Source organism: Ptychodera flava, chromosome 21, assembly GCF_041260155.1.
Source record: "Ptychodera flava strain L36383 chromosome 21, AS_Pfla_20210202, whole genome shotgun sequence".
Taxonomy (NCBI): Eukaryota; Metazoa; Hemichordata; class Enteropneusta; family Ptychoderidae; genus Ptychodera; species Ptychodera flava.
In genome coordinates this window covers 33299988-33323484 of record NC_091948.1, presented here as the reverse complement: position 1 = coordinate 33323484, position 23497 = coordinate 33299988, and the positions used below count along the sequence as shown (strand labels likewise).

Here is a 23497-nt window from a genome sequence, read left to right as displayed (position 1 = left end):
AACAGTCTCGAAACAGTTCCACGATAATCGTTGCCGTCAGTTTCATGATAGCATTCACTATTTGAATCTTTAGAAAATAAACACATTAGTTATTGGCATTGACGCCGAACCCGTGATATGTTGGAAAAGTTCAAATTTATTCCGTTACTAAAAGATAACAATGACTATTTACTCTTGTACCCCAGTGTGTTTGTGACAGACGATAAGGAATATTAAGTTTGTAGTCAGCACTCACACAATTCCATTACGTCATTTCACTTAAGGAATTACATAAAATAACACTGGGTAAGTTTAGCTTCCTCATGCAGGGAACTTCTGCTGATTTTTCGCTACAGTGGTTTTCTATTTTGTCATATGCCCATGCCCAAATCGCTCGACCCTTGCGACGTTTACCATAATATATCAGCCAGGATATGTTACTGTAAACGTCGATATATGCACGATAAACGTGACCAGTTTATGTGTTCCCGAACTACATTTGCACTTTGATAGTAAACAAAATAAATTAACGAAATGACTGTCGCTCTCCGCTTAAGATGCGATTTTGCCGACGGACTTTGATGATCTCGGATACTTCGGATAGCTAAATAGGGGAATAACATTTTTAATCTTGTAAATGTTTTCCCATAGATATTCCTTTAAAGCTCTTGTTATGTTTTAGACAATCTGTAGCAAACATTCTGCCCTTCAAACGCCACGGTTCACTATGCATTTGCCTGTATAACAGTATGAGTGCTTTGCGTTCTCATGACAGTAATAATTCCTCAAGTTCCATATCGCTGTGGTGTAAAGAAGGGAACGTTTTGCCAATTTGCTTTGGTCATCAAACATAGACGTAGATTTCGAGCCGAGGCATTTTGATGAGCAAACAGAGTTGATTCCAAATATCAGACCATAATGCCTTTACGCGTATTTTAAAGTATTGATAATTTGCTTCTAGACGAAATTGTCAAATTTCTACTTCTGTCACGCGGAGATCTGACCCTGATTCTTTTCACATTGACTCATTTCCCATGAACTTGCATTCTAATCATGAGTGTGTTTCCCCTGCTTTTTGTCTGTTTGGACGATGTTCACAGAAAATTACGCTGGATAAGGCAACTGGAGTTATGGTTGCACTAGTTAAGCCTGCACAACCATGGCTCACGTTACTATTGCAAACGTTGGATACATGTAATTCATGCTTTGACTAGATCGGGCAACTTCGAATGATGGACAGTTTGCAAGAATATGCTAAGCCACATAACGTCAATGTCAAAAAACCCAAATTGCGACTTCATTGTAGAGAATAGAGACTGAGAGACTGACGAAGAAGACATTTCATTTAATGTAATAAATTCGTTTCTAGAAACAAATGACGTTTCGAAGTGCTCACCACAATTTTCTTCCGGTTGTCCAATATCACACAGTTCCCAACGAACAGAAGCATCTGTCGTGTAGCACCAAGCAGCAGACCAGCCGTCTGGGTTACGACAGTAGTTGTGTTCTCCAAGGTCGGCGTTTGGATACTTCTCTGGGGTCCTTGAATGCGAATGCGGACTCTGTTCTGTCCATTGTTGACATGTATTCCCATTAACAGTCATCGAAACAGTGCCACGATAATCGTACCCGTCGACAGCATGATAGCATTCACTGGCTGGTAAAAACACAAACATTAACAGTATTTATTTATAAATGAAAATTTAAAGTAATGAAGGTGAAGTACGAAAAAAGCATGCTAAAATTAAAAGTAATGTCATTTTCCTGAAATTTAGCAAGTACATTTTTAACATATCATGTTAAAAATGAAATAAAATTGGGTGTCATCATATCCGTTTCCATGGAAATTGGATCTAAGTAGGGCTCCCTAAGATATGAAAAAATGTCAATTTCAAAATACAGTTGATTTTAACATTTTAAGCATGGGAAATCTTTTGTGACTAATGGCTATTTCGATCAATTCCATTTCATGTTTTAAATAATGCATTTTTTGATATATCACAGCCATCAACATTGAAAAAATGATATAATAACTGGATGTCAATATGATCGGGAAGTAAAGGATTCTTACCACCCTATAAATTCTACTCATGTCAAGTTCGTAAAAAACTCGTAAATTTAACATAACTATGCGCTTATTATTTAGCAAAATTAAAATAAGGTGTCAGTAGGTTAACTTTCAAAATATATCTCGATTAATTATTTGCCGTAACTGCCCGTATTAATAAAATGAATAACCTTGGGGGTCATGTCAGTGACTGGACGCCTTCAAACAGACACCGAATTGAAGTGTCCACATAAAGCTTTAATCATGTCAATTGACGCTGGATACCACCAGATGAGACCCTCCCCTCAATTCCATCACTGTTACTTGCACGTGCGCGTTTGAATTCGGCACACTTAAAATTAATCTGATGACTGCTAATAGTATAGTTCAGGAATATAACTGGAAAGAAGTTCTGTGGGGTTATAAAGATTAGGCGTCATGAAGATGCCATATCTTCTTGATACCCCTCCGACTCGGAGAGAAAACGTAATGGAAAATTTATATTTTGGGATGTTTTTAATGGGAAAGCTTGGCACATCAAAATCGTCGTGTGTGGAAATATATCGATGATCGATGAGAACCCTTAGTTTTGAAATCAGACACACTTTGGGGTAGTTTTAATACGATTATGTTGGGAAAGATGATCGAGAATGACTTTTTGTGATCTAGAAATAGCTATCAATCAAACGCTTTGGTAAGCTTGATAGTAATCTCCATGATAAATGCCTAATGCAGTTTAGTGTTGATTGTTTAACGAGATCCAAACAATGGTAAGCTTGATAGTAATCTCCATGACAAATGCCTAATGCAGTTTAGTGTTGATTGTTTAACGAGATCCAAACAATGGTAAGCTTGATAGTAATCTCCATGACAAATGCCGAATGCAGTTTACTGTTGATTGTTTAACGAGATCCAACAATGTAAAGGAGTAAAGTCCTTTTGCCTCTTTGTCAACAAAAGGCCGATATGTCGTGATCGATGCCGTGCGCTCATTACATTTTTACAGAAAGGAGAACCGATAAATTCAGAGAAGGAAACATATAAGGCATGTCCAATGAAATTTCGTGTCCCTAAAGCTCTAGCTATTCCCAAGAATCGAATTGGGATACCGTTGATTGTTTTAATGGCTGAGTAACGTCACGGCGCCAGTCGTAAGGCTCAATGTGGACGTCGTACCTAGCGATCCGGCTGACGATAAACCCAAAAGCTAGAACAAGCATTGCTCAATGCAAGAATGGCAAATCTTATGGGCCAGATGACATACCTAATGAGTTCTTGAAAAAGGGTGGCAAAAGTTTGGCTAAGTCGTTGACCTACCTGTTTAATGCTCTAAAAACTTGAGAAAAATTCCTGATGAATGGAAGCAAGGAACAGTTATACCAATACACAAAAAGGGAGATTTGAAAGATTTGAACAACTATCGTGGCATAACTTTAAATTCTTGTGTTTCAAAACTATATTAAAAAATTATTGAAACAAAATTAAGAGGCTTTATTGAAAATAATATATTCGGAGAAATCCAGGGAGGTTTTCGAAGTAATAGACGATGTGAGGACAACATTTTTACTTTGAAGGGTATAGCTGCCTTGAGGAAGTCAATGAATAAGTCAACATATGTAGCTTTTTAGACTTCTCTAAAGCGTTCGACCGGGTATGGCGTGATGGTTTGAGAGTGATTTTATGGAAAGAAGGTATAAGAGGGAATCTCTGGGAAATTATTGATGACATGTATGATAGGGTGCTTACTAAAGTTAACTTTAATGACATTGAAACAGATTATTTTGAAACTAATGAAGGAGTAAAACAAGGGTGTGTTCTCAGCCCTTTGCTTTTTTCATTTATATTAATGAATTTGCAAAAATGCTTAATGATTCAAATCTAGGTGTTCACATTGATAAGCAGTTGATACCAGGGCTTTTTTGGGCTGATGATGTTGCCTTGATAGCAAATAATCACAAAGATTTACAAACTCTTTTAAACATCGCTAATAACTTTGCCGAAAAATGGAAATTAAAATTAAATCAACAGAAGTCAGAAATTATGTACTTTGGAAGGAAATTGCATACTAAAGATACAGTTTGGAAATTAGGTGATTTAATATTGAAAGAAACCAATTCATATAATTATTTAGGCGTGACTATCACAGGATCATTAAAAGATCATGAACATTTTAATATGATTTACAAAAAAGGAATGAAATTGATTGCATCCTGTAAATCACTCATTAATCACATAATAGTTTTAACCGTATTCAATATGGTGATGTTCTATGGACCAATATTGTTTTTACCATCAATCAGCTATGGAAGCAGTGTATGGTTGTTAAAAAGTACGGAAGACATTAGGAAATTGAGGAGTTTACAATACCAATTTGGAAAATTTCTGTTTAAAGAAAATAAAAACGTTGCCAGCTCTGCAGTTTTAGGTGATCTGGCCTGGATGGATCTTCACAATTTGCTTGGTAGATCACTAGTAAATTACCTAGATAGATTACAAAAAAATGGACAATGATAGGTGGACCAAAGTAGTCTTTATTGCTCTCAATAAATCATATCAAAGTAATGCTAAGTTGGTATGGAATTGGCCAAAGTATGTACATGATACTCTCATTGACAATGGATTAGATCATCTCTATCAATCAGACCTCCAATGAATGCAAGATGGCTGACTAGTTTCAGAACAATCAATAACCATAATGTTTTGGTTTCGTTCAAACAAACCATTGAGAATATGAAATCCTTGCAAGACTATTCCTGGGTTAAAAAGATAATACCCGAGAAAATTATGTGAATGATCCTCAAGATCATCATGGTGTTTCTTTATTTTTTAAAATTAGAACAAACTCTATCGACCTTGAGGGATATAAACTCAACTGGGCAAATTATAAAGGTAATGGAAAATGTAAACTTTGTTGTGATGAAATAGAAGACACTTACCACTTTCTTTTTACATGTAATTACTTCACTGATAAGAGAAATTCTTTTTACCTGCATTTAAATGAGGTGTTTTCAGAATTTGGTAACAGCACTGTTATAAATAAGTTCCACTCTGGGAGCTTGAATTTTAGGTTCAATATTTTATTTAGCAATACCTTGTGGGAGATAAACCACAACTTGGGAGAAAATGTCTCAAAATTGACCAAGACATACATAAAAACTCTCTGGAATATGAGGAATCTGCCCTTAAAGACTCAACATTGATTTGTGTTTAAAGATGGACTCTTTTCCTTTGCGTCTTCTTGTTTGTGTGTGTTTGTTTTGTACTTAATGACACTGCTTTTTCTGTGTTTTTTGCTTTTTAAACCGTTTCAAAGGTAATTGAATAAATAAATAAATACATACACCGTCCTCAACGTAGTTTCAAGTAAATTAATGAATGCCGTATAATCTTGGGGAAAGCGGAATAGAAGGCACAAGCATCAAGTCATTTGACGAACAACGATAAATTTCATCACACAAAAAATTCCGTATATTCGCGATCGGAATCGAACCTGCAGTGTAAGGCTGTAGCGAAGATATAAGCGGTCGAGCCAGAACTCTGTCGTGCAGCGCTATGGAATCAGATGTATTATCGAAAGTTGACTCAGGCAACAGAACAGTTTCCGTCTGGTAACAAAATTTGGATGCATCTACGGGGAGATATGTGTCACTGAAAACAGAGAACTGAAATAATTCATTGTTATTTATGAAAATGCAACTTTTTTGTTACTTTGGTCTGCAATATAAACCACAGTGTCTTGTATTCTCTGAACTTTTTCACTCACATTTTTCTCTGTAGAGGTCCATCATGATGGTGAAAGAGTTAACGGTATAGTTGCAATAACACAATACTTTCTAAATATGAATGCTATGGTGTCAAACTGAAGTTTTTGCATACAGGATGAAATGATGACACATTGTTGCAAGATACAGTTACTGTCAATTAAATATGTTTAGCTCTACGCACAAATGACGAAATCAGAATTTCATTAGCAAAGCATGGGCTCATTAACACTTAATGTGATGGCCGGTTATAATCTAATTACCCGATGACGTTTTAGATTTACTGCAGTTCTCTTTGATGTAAGTTATTGATACCGCTTTATTTATAGCAAGGAGCAGTTCTAGAGCTCCGCTTATGCACAGGAGTGTGAAATACATCAAGAGATTATTCAAAATACTATATTTACACTTGAGCCTACTTCCCAAGGAGGGGAGCTTGCCACTTTTTGATGTCCGAAAAATAATAATCCTAGCCCCACAGCCCCCGGCCGAAGAAACTCTGTAGTCTGTTATTGGTCAATCACACTTGCCAACTAGCAAAGTCATCTCACGGGTTATTGCCAGTACGAACAGCAAAAAGAACAGATAAAGGTAGCATTGTTTAAGCTAGTTCTTATCAGTCCCTGACTGCAAAGTGATACGGTTGCATGAAAGACATTAGTAATAGGATTCCCAATAGTCAATTATTATGTTTTATAAACGATTAAGCTGTGAGCACTTACTTACTACAGGTGCTACTGTTGTAGGTAGTGGGATTTCGTTACAGGTGATGGCGTCACTTCTGATGGAAAACCAAAGTTACGCAGTAAGAATACTGTGCTGATACAAACATTACAGTATATATGCCACAACTAAAGCGATAGCAGAATAAACTTAATAAATGAGACGCTAACATGTACGCAAATGTTGTGAGGAGTGAAGTTTGACCTATTAACATGCCAGAGCGTTAGTTGTACAAATATTTAGAGATAATGTACGAAATTCGTCGATCGGTAAACAACTGCGGCTTGAGGTAATTGATAACTTTAAGTTCAAAATGGAAAATCATTTTTTCCCCTTCAAGCACCTTTAGCATACTTCTTGAAGTGAAAAATGTATTTGGTTCTGAAGATCAATATTCATCTAAAATATACTTATTTATATCGGCAAAAAGAACAGGCGCCGATGAAGTCTTAATTGACAAGGAACCATTCATACCAGTTGCGTCGTTGCTATAACTTGCAGTAACTCGCACTATATATAATGAAAATATATATGTCATGAGAACTTGAGCGATTGAACGTGCATGACACCCGTAAGCGGTACCCTATACGTACAGGCATTGCAACTGACTCATACATACCGCATTTTTCATCCGGTTGTCCAATATCACACAATTCCCAACGAACAGAAGCATCTGTCGTGTAGCACCAAGCAGCAGACCAGCCGTCCGGGTTACGACAGTAGTTGTGTTCTCCAAGTCCTGCGTTTGGATAATTCTCTGGAGTCCTGCTGTGCGAATGCGGACTCTGTTCTGTCCATTCTTGACATGTATTTCCATTTACAGTCATCGAAACAGTTCCCCGATAATCGCTGCCGTCAGTTTCGTGATAACACTCACGCGGAGGTCCTTAGGGGATGAAATCGACACTATCATTTAGAGTGTGTACATGTTTGAAATGCAGTACCATTATCTATCTAAGTAACTTTTTCTACAACACGATTGCAGCTAAATTGGGATAATTGCATTGGCAAAATTTCTCAAGAATTTTAGAAATTTGTCTAATATTACACCATATTGCTCACCATCTTTAAAATGTTATTCAAAGTTTACGAAGTTGTGAAATGTTTTGAGTAAGAATCAGTGCATGATAGTATCTAATGCAATATTGTTCAAAATATATGAACAATATTCATATTTGAATGAAATATGTGAGTTTGTCTGTAGTTTCTTCATTACTGAAACACAAGCAATATTCTCAGTTTGTCACTTTTCCTCGACGAAAATGACGCTTTTTGATTGATTTACAGTTAAGTCAGTCAGTGTCATTAAAAATGTGCCCTGACTCAATTTAATGTTTATGAAGCCTTAAATTCACGACAAAGTCAGGGGCATTATATTTCAAAAGTGCCCTGACTCAAAAGTCATCAATTAGAGAAATTTTAAGCATTTTGTCTCACACGAGAATAGCGGCCATTTTGAATTTCAAATAACGCAAAATGTTCGATGATTTGTTTTACTAGTTCCAAAGTTTGCGCCGCTGACCCACGATTTTTATTGTTGATTGGGTAAGAGAATGGTTGAAAGTTCTGTTGAGTAGATTTGAGCAAAAGTTTAAGTCTTTTATTTTCGAAGCCGCACACTACCTTAAGAACTAATATTAATGCTTGAGCCTTGTCTTGTGTTTGCTACAGAAATAACGAAAGGGACTTTTTTTCGCTACCATACAATTTACACATATAGCCTAGTCACTTAAGAAGTAATTTCGAATTCTACGTATTTTGATACTTTCTGTGATTTCTCCGCTAGGTGACTGGATACCGTATGTTGTGAATTCGAACCCGATTGAAACCACCGTATTTTCTACTTTGGGTTGATAGCTCTGCTGGTTGACAGAATTGTCCCGAAGGCCGTCTTTCGCCCAGTTTAAGCGATGCATTCATTGCTTCCCTTCGATAAAGTTTGAGTGCGTTGTGTGACAGTGAGCGTACTAGCGTGAGTGCTTCACTAACACTGCAGCGTGTGGAGGGGTCGCAGTCAGAAAAATTGTAACAACCTAGGTCGGTTATTGAACCAATCTTTTTGAAATTGGGGATTTGGCCGAGTGGTTTTGTCTATGGCTTCTCCGCTAAGTGACTGGGTTCCGTACGTTGTGAGTTCGAACCCGATTGAAACCACTGCATTTTGATATATCCCTTGTATTTATTTCCACGGTCAATTAAGGAAGATTAACTCTATACTTTGATGTTTAACATTTCTCTTTCTGAAATTTCAGATACTTTGATTGAATGATATATGCATGAGAATCAAGGGGCGTAAATTCATTATGGAAGGGATACTCAAATCGCAACTTAATTGTTGACCATAGGAAATGACGAACAAGATATTTTATGTTATATTCGCCAAAACAGATTGCTACAAACGAATGACGGTAGACTTGCTAACCACAATTTTCATCCGGTTGTCCAACATCACACAATTCCCAGCGATTATATGGATCTGTCGTATAACACCAAGCACCAGACCAGTCGTCAGGGTTACGGCAGTAGTTGTGTTCCCCGAGGCCTCCGTTCGGATAATTCTCTGGAGTCCTGCTGTGCGAATGCGGACTCTGTTGTGTCCAGTCTTGACATGTCCTACCGTTTTCAGTTCTCGAAACAGTTCCACGGTAATCGTGCGCATCGACTGCACGATAACATTCATTGGCTGTTTTAAAAGACACAAAATGCAAGTAAGCAATGTCGAATGTAGAATTAAAAATGGCAAGTATTCCAATTGATTTTGTGATGATATGTGACCTGAAGTTGATTTACATACTCTAAATGTGTACTTTACAGGGACGGGCACTGTTTTAAAACTGAGTTCTCGTTCTCGCAGTCCTGAAGTGATTTACATACTCTAAATCACTACTTTACAGTGGAAGTGACGGTTAACTCACACCTTTTCCAACCCACCAAGAACCAACTCGTCTGATTCAAACTTATCCTATACCAACTCGCCCAATACTAACTCGCCCAATACCAACCTTGCCCGTTGTTTGAGATAGACATGTAGTAATAATATATCTGTGTAACATATTCCACTTACTTTGAGTCGTAAATTTTTACGGGCTGCCTAATGACAGGCGCCTGTCAATATAGACAGAATCCAGCCATTGACAGGCGCCTGTCAACAGACAAAATCGGCTATTGACACGGAGGTTATTTCGCCGAAATTCACCACATTTTAGCGAAATAAACTGTCTTCTTCCATTTCAATGAAGAACAAATTGTTTTGCCATGTTAAAATTGCAGAATAACTTCCAATACGTAACAAATTCAATATTTTGTTTGCAGTAGTGAAAGCCGTCATACGTAGTACCGTGACACGCAAGCAATAGCATTAGCCACGGTCCCCTACATGTTCTGCAAGTGTATTGTCATTGTCGATTTCAAGTATCTTGCATCGTGAATATAGCGTCTGACAGACTACATGGAGACTTTGGTCGGACGTTATTTGGAGTCGATGATTTGTCAGGACGAGGTACTCATATAAAATGCAAATTGGTTTCGGGCAATTTTGTATCAGGCGACTTGGTAAAGTGCGTGTTAACTCAGTCTGATACCCTTTGGAGAAAGATTACAGAAAGTGACAATATTGATGTTTCTCGAATATAACGCAAACATAGTCATGGGATAATTCTCAAAGTAACTGTTTTCGAAAGGCATGCAATTTATGCTTTCAATTGCTGTCTAAAATATTTCTTATAAGGACAAATACGAAGAGTGGGCTTCATTCTGGTTTCTTCCTTCTATGTATTAAAGTGGCACTCCCACTTGGTAACATTTTTAAAACACACTTTTTAAAGCCAACGGTCGATATTTGACGTCACGACTATGCGCGGATCACGAGATATCGATAAAAACATGTCCTCAAAAAAGTACAAACTTGAATTCCGTGGCCCACCGAAATTCAGCTTCCGAACATCGAACGTTCGGCACTGGGGCCATTGTCAAGTAAGCTAGGGAGTACGAGTGTACGCTGACGCTGCTGTACCCATAGTTCCACTCGTGTCGTTGATCGGTCATGCCCCGTGGGAGAAAGCTGAGTCTTACTGACTCGGCAAAAAATGCAAAAGAAAGTTTGCTGATTCTACCAGTATTTGCATAGGTGAGCAGTATAGCCGCTGGGAAAACTATCGGGAGCGCCTCAGCATTCTTACCCGACTGAATTCTGGTCGCACATACATTAACCCTTTCCACAGGAAAACTGTCTCGAAACTGTCGCCAAGCAATACAATGGAAATTGACAGGATTTCAACATTTTGAAACTGAATATGGCAAAAACTACGTTGACGCGGTAGGAGATGCTATCAGTGATATAAATTTCAACTGTACATTTTCTTGCATATTCAAATAGGAAACATTTTTTACGAAACAGAACTTAGTTTCGGCCAACAGGCTGTCTCAGCACTGGCAGACGACAAAATGTAGTCATCAGAGACGGCTAATATTTTACACATAAAACTTATATCTATGTGGTATTGGTAAAAAAATATTATACAACTGATTGAGAATAATAAAATCGACAAAAACTAAGGAGAAGTTTTAAAAAAACTTACCTGAGGTAAAGGCATAATGCTGTATATATAAAGTCTTCACAGTGGGAGGTAAATTTATTGTGATGTTCGAACTTAATTTTATTATGGACTCCCTATAATATCGTCAATCTGCACAACAACAAACCTTCGGGGGAATTTTAGGTCATAAACAAAAACGATCGTAAAACTTCGGGATGTGAAAAATACGCTCAGGAAATGACACGTTTTTATCGATATCTCGCGATCCGCGCGCAGTCGCTACGTCAAATATCGACCTTTGGTATTAAAAATGCCTTTTAAAATGTTAACAAGTGGGAGTGCCACTTTAAATGTTAACATAAATTTCCAACTACTGCAAAATGACGTTGTCAATGAAAATCAGTGCATTTGAAATAATGGAACGATTTTTATTTAGAACAATTTTGAATGTTGACATTTCCCCATTTGTAATCATATAAAATAAACTGCTTTTATGCGAGAGTATTCTGCAGGTACTAACAGCAATTTTCTTCTGGTTGTCCAATATCACACAGTTCCCAACGAACAGAAGCATCTGTCGTGTAGCACCAAGCAGCAGACCAGCTATCTGGGTTACGACAGTAGTTATGTTCCCCAAGTCCTGCGTTTGGATAATTCTCTGGAGTCCTAGTATGGGAATGCGGACTCTGCTCTGTCCATTCTTGACATGTTCTACCATTTTCAGTTCTCGAAACAGTTCCACGATAATCGTTGCCGTCAGTTTCATGATAGCATTCACTATTTGAATCTTTAGAAAATAAACACAATTAGTTATTGGCATTGACGCCGAACCCGTGATATGATGGAAAAGTTCAACTTTATTCCGTTACTAAAAGATGGCAATGACTATTTACTCTTGTACCCCAGTGTGTTTATGACAGACGATAAGGAACATTAAGTTTGTAGTCAGCACTCATGCAATTCCATTACGTCATTTCACTTAAGGAATTACATAAAATAACACTGGGTAAGTTTAGCTTCCTCATGCAGGGAACTTCTGCTGATTTTTCGCTACAGTGGTTTTCTATTTTGTCATATGCCCATGCCCAAATCGCTCGACCCTTGCGACGTTTACCATAATATATCAGCCAGGATATGTTACTGTAAACGTCGATATATGCACGATAAACGCTCTAGCAAACATTCTGCCCTTCAAACGCCACGGTCTACTCCGCATTTGCCTGTATAACAGTATGAGTGCTTTGCGTTCTCATGACAGTAATAATTCCTCAAGTTCCATATCGCTGTGGTGTAAAGAAGGGAACGTTTTGCCAATTTGCTTTGGTCATCAAACATAGACGTAGATTTCGAGCCGAGGCATTTTGATGAGCAAACAGAGTTGATTCCAAATATCAGACCATAATGCCTTTACGCGTATTTTAAAGTATTGATAATTTGATTCCAGGCGAGATTGTCAAATTTCTACTTCTGTCTCGTGGAGATCTGACCTTGATTCTTTTCACATTGACGCATTTCCAATAAACTTGCATTCTAATCATGAGTGTGTTTCCCCTGCTTTTTGTCTGTTTGGACGATGTTCACAGAAAATTACGCTGGATAAGGCAACTGGAGTTATGGTTGCACTAGTTAAGCTTGCACAACCATTGCTCACGTTACTATTGCAAACGTTGGATACATGTAATTTATGCATTGACTAGATCGGGCAACTTCGAATGAAGGGCAGGTTTCAAGAATATCCTAAGCCACGTCAATGTCAAAAAACCCAAATTGCTACTAAATTGTTGAGAATAGAGACTGACGAACAAGATATTTCACTTAATGTAATAAATTCGTTTCTAGAAACAAATGACGTTTCGAAGTGCTTACCACAATTTTCTTCCGGTTGTCCAATATCACACAGTTCCCAACGAACAGAAGCATCTATCGTGTAGCACCAAGCAGCAGACCAGCCGTCTGGGTTACGACAGTAGTTGTGTTCTCCAAGGCCGGCGTTTGGATACTTCTCTGGGGTCCTTGAATGCGAATGCGGACTCTGTTCTGTCCATTGTTGACATGTATTCCCATTAACAGTCATAGAAACAGTGCCACGATAATCGTACCCGTCGACAGCATGATAGCATTCACTGGCTGGTAAAATCACAAATATTAACAGTATTAATTTATAAATGAAAAAGTAATGAAGGTGAAGTACGAAAAAAGCATGCTAAAATTAAAAGTAATGTCATTTTCCTGAAATTTAGCAAGTACTTTCTTTAATATATCATGTTAAAAATGAAATAAAATTGGATGTCACCATATCCGTTTCCGTGGAAATTGGATCTGAATAGGGCTCCTAATACATGGAAAAATGTCAATTTGAAAATACAGTTGATTTTAACATTTTAAGCATGGGCAGTCTTTTGTGACTAATGGCTATTTCGATCAATTCCATTTCATGTTTTAATAATGTTTTTTTAGATATATCACAGCCATCAACATTGAAAAAATGATGTGATAACTGGATGTCAGTATGATCGGGAAGTAAAGCATTCTTACCACCCTACAAATTCTACTCATGTAAAATTCGTAAAAAAACTCGTAAATTTAAACATAACTATGCGCTTATTATTTAGCAAAATTAAAATAAGGTGTCAGTAGGTTTACTTTCAAAATATATCTCGATTAATTATTTGCCGTATTTGCCCGTATTAAATAAAATGAATAACCTTGGGGGTCATGTCAGTGACTGGACGCCTTCAAACAGACACCGAATTGAAGTGTCCACATAAAGCTTTAATCATGTCAATTGACGCTGGATACCACCAGATGAGACCCTCCCCTCAATTCCATCACTGTTACTTGCACGTGCGCGTTTGAATTCGGCACACTTAAAATTAATCTGATGACTGCTAATAGTATAGTTCAGGAATATAACTGGAAAGAAGTTCTGTGGGGTTATAAAGATTAGGCGTCATGAAGATGCCATATCTTCTTGATACCCCTCCGACTCGGAGAGAAAACGTATGGGAAATGTATATTTTGAGATGTTTTTAATGGGAAAGCTTGGCACATTAAAATCGTCGTGTGTGTAAATATATCGATGATCGATGAGAACCCTTAGTTTTGAAATCAGACACACTTTGGGGTAGTTTTAATACGATTATGTTGGGAAAAATGATCGAGAAACGACTTTTTGTGATCTAGAAATAGCTATCAATCAAACGCTTTGGTGAGCTTGATAGTAATCTCCATGATAAATGCCTAATGCAGTTTAGTGTTGATTGTTTAACGAGATCCAAACAATGTAAAGGAGTATTCAATCATTATAGATGGGGTTGGCCGGCAAAGTCCTCTTGCCTCTTTGTCAACACAACGAAAGCCAATGGAACTAACCACTCGACAAACATTTGATAACCTTTAGAAGATAATAAAAATTGTGACGATCCCCGCTATTTCCAAAGGAAATAGCGATATTTGATATTTAAAACAACGATTATAGACAGATGATCGGATTTATATACATGCAATTGAGTTTTCATATTTTGAGGTGAAGTCCGCCCTCTACGGCGAATAGAGCTCTATTCATTAGTGCCTTAGAGGGGGTCACAACATTACTTGTGACTGCCATCAATAAAAAAGAAAGAAAAGAGGGCAGTCATGTTGAGGGCGCTGCACAGGCAAGCACCATTTCACCTCTTTCCTTGCGGACAAAGCCGCCTCTCATAAATTAGTTCTATTTTCTATATGGGTTTCGATGTGTTAGATTCTCATTTTTACTCAGAGATTGATGCTTGAACTTGAATAAGAATTTTTAAGAAACGGATTGTCGTACTTCGTAACTTAATCTGTGTCAAAGATGATACACATGGTTTACTTCAGATTTGTACTGTATTGCTACGCTTTTGCCGCCACGGGACAGAGAAAGCTAAAGAAACTTCGTACTCGTCAAACTTTGTCCTCGTATCGGAATTTTCCTGATTCCAAGGCCTTACAGGTCGCCAGCGAGGTAAATATACATTTCATGTGGTATTTGTCATGAATAAAATTTACCTGCAGTGTATTTCGCTCAGAATTTACTAATTTGAGTCTTGACTTCATCGTGAATTAGCCAGACAAGTGCAGCGTATATGATCCATACACTTGACTGTTCGATCCTTTGTCTGATCAAATTACAAGACTTCGTTTGCAAATCAGTTTTCAACGAAATCATCTTCGCTTTCTTGTGATTGTACTTTAATTAGTATGTTTTTGACACATTGTATTTTTCGCATTGTATTCCAGTTTTTACGGTCTTTAATGGTCTTTTACGGTCTTATATTTCTGGTACTTCGAAACGTGTAGACATCACTTTCAACGGTACAATCGTCTATGTACAACTTAGTGTTTGTCATCGCAATAAACCAGAAGTGACATCAGATCAGTATACAAGAACTCGTCTCAGACTTGCTTTATTCGATAAGGCTTTGGCAATCACAGTAAAAACTCGGACCTAAGAATCAACTCGAAAACATGCAACTCGTCGTGGGATTGTGTGTAAACTTGGATCCATATGAAACCGAAGACGGCCAGTGGATTCCTTAAATTGCTGAGTGGTTTTACATCCGCTGTACCAGACGACTGTGTATTCTACGGTAGTAGCCATGGACACTTTGGCTGCACAAGTCATCCATTGTTTATAAGAAATGAACATTCAGCCGTGAAGTTGAGGACCAGCTAACAGCTGAAGCATTCCAGTGAACTGACATTTGATCACCTCGGAACTCTGACATCAAAGTAACATAGAACTCTATTGCTTTACACAGTTACAAGTGTAACTTTTCTGCACATTAAGACTGATAACATTAAGACACTGCAAACTTTAAATATTTTCTGTTGCATTCCATATGATGCCCCTTTAAGTGGATATACTAAACAGTACATAAATTTACGTTTGAGACATTAGACAAACATTCTCAGGATTTTACAATTGTATCAAATCTTTCTGTATTACTGAGTGTCTCATTCATTGAAACCCATATTTTCTGATTTTACCCTTTCTGTAAATTGATATTTGGCCACTGTCAAAATTTATCACTGCCTGCGTGCACATACCCCTGGGATTTTGGCAACAAACGTATATCAAATTTCACTCCAGCCATTGATCTTAATCGGGCTCTTTGCTCATTAACTGGATACAATCATGGCAGAGAATAATGGAACAGCGCCACCTACAGGCGATGAAGGTAAGCACACTGAAACTATTCAGACTTCTTTATTATCAGAGGTTCCAGAGATGGATTCTAAACTTGCAAAATTAGATACGGCAAGCGATCCTGGATTACGTAGATCAAAACGGGTGCCTATACTTTCAATGAAAGCAAAAGAAGGTAAGTTGCTCGTTCTCACAAGAGGTTTCTGGAAATCACATGACCAATTGTTACCACATGTTACTCATCCAGAGCTATTAAATAAGAAGTCTGTGGAATCCCTCAATGCATTTTTTGAAAGAAATTAAGGCAAGTCACACTAAAATGCTGGAAAAGTACGATCAGATCCGGGCTATATCAGAAACACCAGCCGAAGATATTTTGAAAGCTGTTGACCGCATGACTTCAAGTGTTGATAAAGTCCTTGTTCATGCAAGACGTCTTTTTGAACGCACAGAAACTCAGAGTGTTCTCTCTATCGGCCAAATATTTTGTCACGATACGGAGTCAAACATGTCTTCCCACTCAAGGTCATCAAACCGATCGAGTACATCATCGATCCGAAAGGCTGCTGCCATCAGAGCAGCTGCTCTTGAAGCAGAACTGAGAGGGAGAGAAGAGGAAGCTGCCAGAGAAGAAGAGTTACAACAACTAGAGCTCAGAGAGAAGGCCCGTCAAGCTGAGATGAAACTCAGGGAGAAGACATATCAGGCCGAAGAGGAAAGACGACAGGCTGAAGCAGAAGCAGAAATAAAGCGCAAAACACGAGAATTAGAGCGACAGAAGATAGCGAGAGAACTTCGTGTCGAGCAAGCCAAAGTAGCAGCCTGTGAGAGAGAAGAATTGCTTGATATCACCCCAGTGATGGAGACAGTCCCACCAATTTCATCGGTACCACCACCACCACAGCCAGCAGCTACAATTCCAACATCCATTGTGAAAACTGAACCGGTGAGCCCACCAGCAAAAACTTACACAGCACCTCCACCAGTTATAAAGACAGAACCTCCACCAGTTATAAAGACAGAACCAGCCAAACCAGCATTTGCTGATTCAGACAAATGTAAGGACAATTTATTCCATCAAACAGGGAAACAACAACATACAACGCTAAACAAGGACAGCCTACAAGTATTGGCTGAGAATTTGGCGTCATCTGTATCATTGAGCCGACTGCCAACACCTGAACCACCAATATTCACAGGAGACCCGTTAGCCTATCCAGATTGGTTATCATCCTTTACCACCTTAGTTGAATTACGCGGCGTACCACCTCTTGAAAGAATCCACTACTTGAAAAAATATCTAGGAGGCCCAGCCAAAGAAGCCGTAGGAGGATGTTTTCTCCTAAGAAGTGAACAGGCATACGAAGAAGCTAAGGCTATTCTCAACGAAAGGTATGGAAACCCATTCACAGTAACAGAAGCTTTCAGAAACAAAATAGAAACCTGGCCAAGAATTTCAGGCAAGGACAGCATGGCATTGCGAAAATTTTCAGACTTTCTCAAGCAGTGTCAAGTAGCCATGAAAGATATACCAGACGTAGCAGTCTTGAATGATGTGAGAGAAAACAGAAAAATGCTCCAAAAACTACCTGATTGGGTTGTTACTCGATGGAGTCGAGTGGTCGCAAGGGTAAAGAAGCTTACAAATACGTACCCGCCATTTGAGAACTTTGTTGGGTTCATACAGGAAGAGGCAGATATTGCATGTGATCCATTAACATCACTTGGATCTCTGAGACCATCAACGGACAAGGATCAACAAGGAACTTCAAATGGCACGACCAGAAAGCGAAAACCAGGTGGACACACTTTATCCACTTCATCAAAGCCGACAACAGATACTGAATCATGTCAGTTCTGTAAGAAAGATGGACACCCCATCCAAGAATGTGAAGCATTCAAGGCAAAGCCAATGACAGAAAGGCAAGATTTGTAAAGAAAGGCGGCTATTGTTTTGGTTGCTTGGGTAAAGGTCACATATCAAGGAACTGCCCTGCTCGCTGCAAGTGTAAGAAATGCGGTAAGAAGCATCCAACCAGCTTGCACAGTGAAGAGAAAATGTCCATTCCAAAGACGAAGCCCCGCACGAACGAAGCAGATGATGTTGCTCAAGTGCAAGATCCTGAAAAAGAGGATAATGGTGAAACAAAGAAAGCCGGTTGCTATGGCGTCACTCGTCCTCAAGGCAAACCCATTTCGTCAATGATTGTTCCTGTGTGGATATCAAGCCATGAGGAACCAAATAAAGAAATATTAGTATATGCACTGTTGGATACCCAGTCAGATACTCCATTCGTACTCAATCACGTTGGACAACAGCTGAACACAGCATCAGAACCGACTAATCTCAGATTAACCACTATGACGACAAGCAACAGAGCAGTAACTTGTCGACGATATTCGTACCTCAGAGTTCGTGGATTCGATTCACACACAGTGATATCACTACCTACAACATATTCACTTGATTATATTCCCGTAGAGGAATCACACATACCCACTCCTGATATTGCCAACGAAGGCCTCATCTCAGACAAATCGCTCATCTCGTACAGCCTTTGAAGAAATGCGAAGTAGGTCTACTGATCGGTTATGATTGCCCACAGGCCCTGGCACCTCGCCGTTGCATTACCGGGGAGGGCAATCAGCCATTCGCAGTAGAAACGGACCTCGGATGGAGCATCGTTGGACAACTAACACAGTCTGAGGATGATAAAGATGTTTTCAGTGTAACTCATCGAATACTTACGAAGACAATACCAGATAACATACAACCCAGTGTCAACACGGACAGGCATCTTCCGCAGGACGTCTGCTATGCCTTTAAGACTTCAGCAAAGGAACAATTCATTGAACCTTCGGACATTGTGAAATACTTGAATCAGACTTTAACGAAACCCGAGCTGAAATGTTACCATGTCACAGGAAGACATTCGTTTCATGAGGATCATTGAAAATAGCATCTCCAAGGAGACGGATGGTTTCTATACCATGCCACTTCCATTTAAACAAGACAAACCACCACTTCCGAACAATAAATCTATGGCAGAACAACGACTGCAGTACCTTAGACGTCGATTCAAGTCGAATCCTAAATACCGAAATGACTACATGCAATTCATGCAAGATATCATCACAGCGGGAGATGCAGAGTTAGTTAATGAACAAGAGCAGGAGGATGGATCAACATGGTACATACCCCATCATGGTGTGTACCACCCCAAAAAACCTGGCAAGATTCGCGTCGTATTTGACTGCAGTGCACGATTTAGAGGAACCAGCCTTAATGACCACTTACTGCAGGGACCAGATCAGATGAACCCCCTGATTGGTGTACTTTGCCGATTTCGAAAGGAAAACGTGGCTATTATGTGTGACATTGAATGGATGTTCCACAGATTTAGAGTAAATGAAGATGATAGAGACTATCTTCGATTCCTTTGGTGGAAAGATAGTGATTTCGACTCTAAACCAGCAACATACAGGATGAAAGTTCACCTTTTCGGCGCTGTATCCTCGCCAGGATGCGCAAACTATGGACTTAAACAAGTGGCAAAGGATAATCCTCAATACGGAGAGAAAGCAGTCAACTTTATCTCCAGAAATTTCTATGTAGACGATGGACTCGAAAGTTTAGAGTCCTCACAAGAAGCCATTCAACTAATTAACAATGTTGCAACCTGTGTGCAGAAGGAAACCTTCGATTACACAAATTCATATCGAATGACAGAACACAATGGAATCTGTACCCATATCAGAACGTGCCAAGAATGTCAAGGATCTAGACTTGTCCTTCAATGAACTTTCCATAGAGAGAGCTCTGGGAATTGAGTGGTGTGCGGAGTCAGACACATTCCACTTCTCGCCTGTTGTTAAGGAGCATACTTCTACTCGACGCGGAATATTATCTGCAGTAGCCTCAGTATTCGACCCACTAGGTTTTCTCGCCCCTTTCGTACTTCGAGGAAAACGAATCCTACAAGAAATGTGTAAGAAGGGAACAGAATGGGATGACCCCTTACCAGATGACTTACGACCGAAGTGGGAATCATGGCTTTCTGAACTTCGAGAATTAGATGAACTTCAGATAAGAAGATGTTTCAAACCAGACAGTTTTGGAACTGTTAAGAAGATTGAACTCCACCATTTTTCGGATGCAAGCCTGACAGGCTATGGACAAAGCTCCTATTTAAGGCTTGTCGATTGTAAGGACAACATTCATTGTTCACTCGTGATGGGGAAGTCGAGAGTTGCTCCCTTAAAACCTGTAACCATTCCGAGATTAGAGCTTCAAACAGCGCTCGTCTGAGTTCAAGTCAGTAACTTCTTGAAAAAGGAATTAGACTACGAAACCATTGAGAACTTCTTCTGGACAGACTCGAAGATAGTTCTCGACTATCTGAATAATGATGCACGTCGCTTCCACATATTTGTGGCCAATCGCATACAAAGAATCAAAGAATCATCTCAGCCAGAGCAATGGCATTATATCAGCACCAAGGAAAACCCAGCAGACCATGCATCTCGTGGACTTGGTGTAAACGACATGATACATTCGAATTGGTTCAAGGGACCAACCTTTTTATGGGACAAGGAATTTCCCGCACCCAGCCACACTAGTAGGGATATTCCTGCAGACGATCCAGAGTTAAAGACTACGAGAACGTTAGCGACTACACAGCAAACATTTTCATCATTGATAGAGCGTATAGAAAGATTTTCAAATTGGAATAGAGCAATAACTGCGGTTGCAATATTGTACAGATACATTGCCAAGAAAAGAAACCAAGAAAGTGCTACGCCAGGAGAAGCTAAACAGAAAGCAACCATGGCAATAGTCAAGTGGACTCAACAAGAAGTGTTTGTTGAAGAAATACATGCTTTGAAGAAGCCTACCCTAGAAGGCAAAGAGACCAAGATAGTGAAGAGGAATAGTCATTGCTCCCGTTGAGCCCATATTTAGACGACAAGCAGATACTCAGAGTTGGAGGGAGACTTGACAGGTCTCCGATGCCTGACCACGTCAAGCATCCTGTCATCCTTCCTCGTAGGAGTCATGTTACAACACTGATCATCAAATGGTGTCATGAACAAGTAGCCCACCAGGGTCGCGGCATGACAGTAAACAAATCGATCAAGTGGATTCTGGATAGTAAGTTGTAGTTCTGCAGTCGAATCATTTATCTACAAATGTGTTCAATGTAGAAAGTTCAGAGGAAAGGCCAACACTCAAAGAATGGCAGATTTGCCAAAGGATCGTCTTGAACCTTCACCTCCATTCACATACTGTGGTATGGATTGCTTTGGTCCTTTCATCGTCAAGGAACGTCGTAGTGAGGTAAAACGATATGGTATAATTTTTACCTGTTTATCACTGAGAGCCATACACACCGAAATCTTGGAAGAAATGACAACAGATGCATTTCTGAATTGTCTTCGTATCTTTATCGCAATCAGAGGTCCTGTGAGACACATACGTTGTGATCGAGGATCAAACTTTGTGGGAGCCAAAAATGAGCTTCAAGTTGGATTACAGTCCATGGATGAAGGAAAGATTAAGGATGAGTTATCCAGACGTCAGTGTGATTTCATCTTCAATTCCCCACATGCTAGCCATATGGGTGGTGTCTGGGAACGCCAGATAAAATCAGTCAGAAGCGTGTTAGCAGGAATCTTGGACCAAAATGGAACAAGACTAAACACCTCGGCTCTTTGCACATTCCTGTACGAAGCCATGGCAATTGTAAACAGTCGGCCATTGACTGTGGAGAACTTGAACGATCCTACTGGACCTACACCTCTCACCCCAAACCAACTCTTGACCATGAAATCGGATGTGATTCTACCACCTCCAGGGAATTTCGTCAAAGAAGATTTATATGCCAAGAAGAGATGGCGCGTAGTTCAGTATCTCGCTAATGTATTTTGGTCAAGATGGCGGAAGGAATATTTGTTGAACCTTCAAGCCAAAAAGAAGTGGCAAGACACGAAAAGAAATCTTAAGGTAGGAGATGTAGTGCTCCTTAGGGAGGATGATGCTTTCAGAAATCAGTGGAAGTTAGCAAGAGTGATTGAAACTCTATGTGATGATGACGGTTTGATCCGTCGCGTGAAAATTCTCATGGGTGATCGTCACCTATCGAAACAAGGTAAGAGATTGAACAAAGAGGTAATTTTAGAAAGACCCATACACAAGCTTGTTTTACTCATTGAGAACGGTGACCAGGATGAATTTTAAGGTAAGTTAACTCACAGTGAGTGGGAGCCAGACAGATCTCTGGCTGCATCAAGTTTGAAAAAATTCACTGTCATGTAGTTTGAAAATTTGTGTTGGAAAATCAAAGTGATTTTCAAGGGGGGAGTGTGACTGCCATCAATAAAAAGAAGAAAACAGGGCAGTCATGTTGAGGGCGCTGCACAGGCAAGCACCATTTCACCTCTTTCCTTGCGGACAAAGCCGCCTCTAAGAAATTAGTTCTATTTTCGATATGGGTTTCGATGTGTCAGATTCTCATTTTTACTCAGAGATTGACGCTTGAACTTGAATAAGAATTTGTCCGAAACAGATTGTCGTACTTCGTAACTTAATCCGTGTCAAAGATGATACACATGGTTTACTTCAGATTTGTACTGTATTGCTACGCTTTTGCCACTACGGGACAGAAAAAGCTGAAGAAACTTTGTACTCGTCAAACTTTCTCCTCGTATCAGAATTGTCCTGATTCCAAGGCCTTACAGGTCGCCAGCGAGGTAAATATACATTTCATGTGGTATTTTCATGAATAGAATTTTACCTGCAGTGTATTTTCGCTCAGAATTTACTGATTTGAGTCTTGACTTCATCGTGAATTAGCTAGACAAGTGCAGCGTATATGATCCATACACTTGACTGTTCGATCCTTTGTCTGATCAAATTACAAGACTTCGTTTGCAAATCAGTTTTCAACGAAATCATCTTCGCTTTCCTTTGATTGTACTTTAATTAGTATGTTTTTGACACATTGTATTTTCGCATTGTATTCCAGTTTTTACGGTCTTTATGGTCTTTTATGGTCTTATATTTCTGGTACTTCGAAACGTGTAGACATCACTTTCAACGGTACAATCGTCTATGTACAACTTAGTGTTTGTCATCGCAATAAACCAGAAGTGACATCAGATCAGTATACAAGAACTCGTCTCAGACTTGTTTTATTCGATAAGGCTTTGGCAATCACATTACTCTGCCTCTTTTGGATAACACCGCCAAACAAGCAGCTGGCAGTTTGGTTTTTCCATCAAT

At 39.2% G+C, this 23497-nt stretch overlaps 3 protein-coding genes across 3 annotated transcripts; 2 read left to right on the top strand and 1 right to left on the bottom strand.

Annotated features, from left to right (window-relative positions):
• Positions 1 to 8927: 8927 nt before the first annotated feature.
• LOC139120969 (plasminogen-like) lies at positions 8928 to 13119 on the bottom strand. Its single transcript, XM_070685557.1, has 2 exons — positions 12912 to 13119; positions 8928 to 9193 (listed from the first exon to the last, which is right to left on the bottom strand). Exons 1-2 carry the CDS (start codon positions 13117 to 13119, stop codon positions 8928 to 8930), a joined length of 474 nt encoding a protein of 157 aa, XP_070541658.1.
• A 6012-nt stretch (positions 13120 to 19131) lies between these two features.
• On the top strand, positions 19132 to 20016 carry LOC139120968 (uncharacterized). The gene has a single exon (XM_070685556.1). It carries the CDS (start codon positions 19132 to 19134, stop codon positions 20014 to 20016), a length of 885 nt encoding a protein of 294 aa, XP_070541657.1.
• A 1435-nt stretch (positions 20017 to 21451) lies between these two features.
• Positions 21452 to 22453, top strand: LOC139120967 (uncharacterized). The gene has a single exon (XM_070685555.1). The coding sequence runs from the start codon at positions 21452 to 21454 to the stop codon at positions 22451 to 22453; it is 1002 nt and encodes a 333-aa protein (XP_070541656.1).
• Positions 22454 to 23497: the final 1044 nt, after the last annotated feature.